Consider the following 3228-nt stretch of genomic DNA (forward strand, 5'->3'; position numbering starts at 1 on the left):
TAGTACTACCAATACAATAAGTAATTATATTATTGTCAAACCCGTCTATTAATAAAAAATGTTCACTCAAAATTCATGTCGTAGAATTAAATTGTGCTAAAAAAAGTTTTTTATTAAAATGAAGGGCATACAATCAAAGAAGCAAGCACCCTTAAACAAACAGGATCAAGGGCAATGCCAGACGAACAAACACAGATACACCCCAAAAGAAAAATCAAGACTCCACTCCCGTCCAAGAAGGCATGCAAGAAAAGATGACGCGGGTCACATTGACTAAGGGACCATCAAAGTTGTAGCAACACAATCCATCACAGCTTCATGCCAATGCCAATGGGTCTTTGTTACACTTATTGCAACTATAATAAATGTCACCCTACGTGCAAATACTAATATCAAATTAGTTTAGCTATAAATTCGTCAACATTTTTGTCTGATTTTCCACCTTCATCAACTGCCTTCTTAGCCAAGTTCTTCCACTTGATTGAATTCTTTTTAATCTCTTCGCCCTTTTTTCCAACCTCCATTAGTAGTTCCATTATGCACCGTATGATAGTCTCTTTTCTCACAATCCCTTTCTCATCGGGACGAGCTCTTATTCCGATTCTCCATACATCCTCTATGTACTTGGCATTAGTGCATTGGTCGGTCCATTGAGGCAATGCTAACATCGGAACTCCGAGACTCAGTGCTTCCAGAGTCGAATTAAAGCCGCAATGGGTGAGAAAGCAACCTACGGACTCATGCGACAGCACCTCCAATTGAGGGCACCATGTCACCACCAAACCCTTATGTGAGGTCTCTTTTACATAATTGTGTGGAAGCTTGGGCTTCTCGGTTTCCCTGACGACCCATAAGAAGTAGCCATTTCGGTCTTTCAATGCCCAAGCTATCTCCTCCATTTGCTCAATCCCTAGTGATGCAACGCTTCCGAATGATACATATACCACCGAGTCCTTTGGCTTTCCACTTAGCCAACTCATGCAAGCAGTAACATTTGGCTTGAACATATTCATACCGTAGTCTTTGTCATTTTCGAGTCTTTTATCCAAGTAGATAGACGGAATCGTCGGTCCTACTGTTATCACGTTCCAAAATTTTGACATCCAATCCACCACCTATTTACAGAAATCCATGAGGCCAAAGTTAACCCATTTAAATGATTTTTGTAATTTTATTTTTAAGTTACAATTAAAATCGGTCATTATAAGTATCAAAATAAGTAATTAATTCAACTTTGGCTAACTCAATAAAATAAATATGGAGTCAAACCCGAACCCCATGTGATGGCTTGACGGTTAAGGGTGTTCACAGCCTCAGGTGTGGCCTAAGTTCGAGACGCGCTAGTCGCGTTGGTTATTCGGACTTTTCCTTATTATTGTAATTCATCAAAAAAAATATGGAATCAAACCCATGAATGGTAGGATTTGTATTTAGAGAGCTTATATTTAGGGTTTCACATTGCCATTAAGCTAATGCTTCACCCGCAAGTAACATGTAAAAAAAATAATAATAATACTAATAAGTGTTGGTTGCAGCAGTAAAGTACATTGTATTCTCATGTAAAGAATGAGGGTTTGAATTTTGGAGACGACATTGTAAAGAGGGTCAACTACGAACCTTGAACATGAACCGTAAAATGAACATAGACCGTAAAACGAACATGAAAGATAAAAAAAATAAAAAGAATTATAAACATATCATATAATGATATTAACAAAGTTTATAAATATAAAATATCATAAATATTACATATAATATAATTTAATGTAATATGATAGGTTTTCTATAATTTTTTATGAAATGAATTTGGATTGTCATTATGTTGAAATAAAATTAACTATTAAATTAGAAATTAAAATATTTATAATGTATAAAAGTTTAAAATTTGAATTAGACTAAATCAATCCGGTTAAAATATGTCATAAGTATATACACTCTTCATAAATTTAAAATTTTGTCTTTGTATTTTTATTTCTAGGATTTAGTCTCTACATTTCAAATCTCAAATCCAATTTTTAACACTATTAAACTTATTTTGTCAAATTCAAGCTCATTACAATATTTTTTAGTTATATTGCTACTAAGTGAGTTTTTTTAATTTTAAAATGTCACTCCTACAAATTTAACAGTACTAATAACTAGATTTGGATTTAAAAATCTGAAAAATAAATAAACTAAATTCAGAAAAATAAAACTACAGAGACTAAATTCTAAATTTGTAAAGAGTATAAGTAAATATTATGTATTTTAGCCATCAATCCATCCCAAATTTATTTGAAGCGAAAATAATTGGAGCTCCAAAAAACTGATCCCGAAAAGGTTATTCAAATTTGAGAAGATTCAAGTCAAGAAAACTAAGCCCAAAAAATCCGAACACAAACTAGCTAAATTAAAAATAATCCAAAAACATCACCATCTGAACTCGCTGATCTGTCTGTTTGCCACCAAAAATTTCAGTTAAGAACATAGTAATCACAATCACCAATCATTGCATGAACATCCACGATAAAGCAAATCGAAATCTTTGGCAGCTAGCAACCGATAAATGTTTGGTGTTAAAAGAAATACGCACTATACCTGTGGCTCCAATTCGTAAAAATGGTTGAAAAACACCCAATCAGCTTCGTCAATGTTGGAGAACTGATCCACAAGCACATCAAACCAAGCCCGATACAATCCATAAATAGCAACAAAAGATGGTAACTCCGAAACATGAAGCGGAGGCATTGCTGGAAGAGAAACATGAGATCCTCGGAGTGGCAGCTGAAGGTGTCCCTTATAAACATGGTAATACACGCTGTTAACGGCACAAGATTGTGTAAAAAACGCGACCGATGATATCCCAAACTGCTTCGCGACATCAAGTGCCCAAGGCAACATAGTATCGTAGACAAGGGCATCAACAGGATGAGCAGTATGACCAAGTTTCTTGATTAAAGCTGCTAAGCTCTTGGGGCCTACGTTCCAGAAAGTTGAGAGATAGGCATCAGGGGTATCCGCCTGCTCAAACCCGCCTTCATCGAAGCCGTCAGATATGATGCAGAGATCGATGGAGGCGGATGAATCGAAAAACGAGGACTTAGAGAGGAAGACGGTGGGTACCATGGTAACTTTGACGCCTTTGGAGTGTAAGCGTTTAGCGAATTGGAGCATCGGGTTAATGTGACCTTGACCAGGGAATGGAAAGATCAAAACATGAGGCTTTTTGGCTTTGTTTTGCATCTTCAT

At 35.9% G+C, this 3228-nt stretch overlaps 1 protein-coding gene across 1 annotated transcript; it reads right to left on the reverse strand.

The window, feature by feature from the left end:
• Window positions 1-392: 392 nt before the first annotated feature.
• Window positions 393-3228, reverse strand: LOC105803993 (UDP-glycosyltransferase 74G1). The gene is made up of 2 exons (XM_012636472.2): window positions 2578-3228; window positions 393-1115 (listed from the first exon to the last, which is right to left on the reverse strand). Exons 1-2 carry the CDS (start codon window positions 3226-3228, stop codon window positions 393-395), a joined length of 1374 nt encoding a protein of 457 aa, XP_012491926.1.

This window comes from Gossypium raimondii, chromosome 7, assembly GCF_025698545.1.
Source record: "Gossypium raimondii isolate GPD5lz chromosome 7, ASM2569854v1, whole genome shotgun sequence".
NCBI classification, from domain to species: Eukaryota; Viridiplantae; Streptophyta; class Magnoliopsida; order Malvales; family Malvaceae; genus Gossypium; species Gossypium raimondii.

Excerpts from the sequence above, each read along its gene's own strand:
- LOC105803993 (XM_012636472.2), bottom strand. The coding sequence starts at position 3,228 with ATGAAGATGCAAAACAAAGCCAAAAAGCCTCATGTTTTGATCTTTCCA. Across the intron at positions 1,116-2,577 it reads TTTACGAATTGGAGCCACAG|GTGGTGGATTGGATGTCAAA; the intron begins GTATAGTGCGTA and ends TTCTGTAAATAG.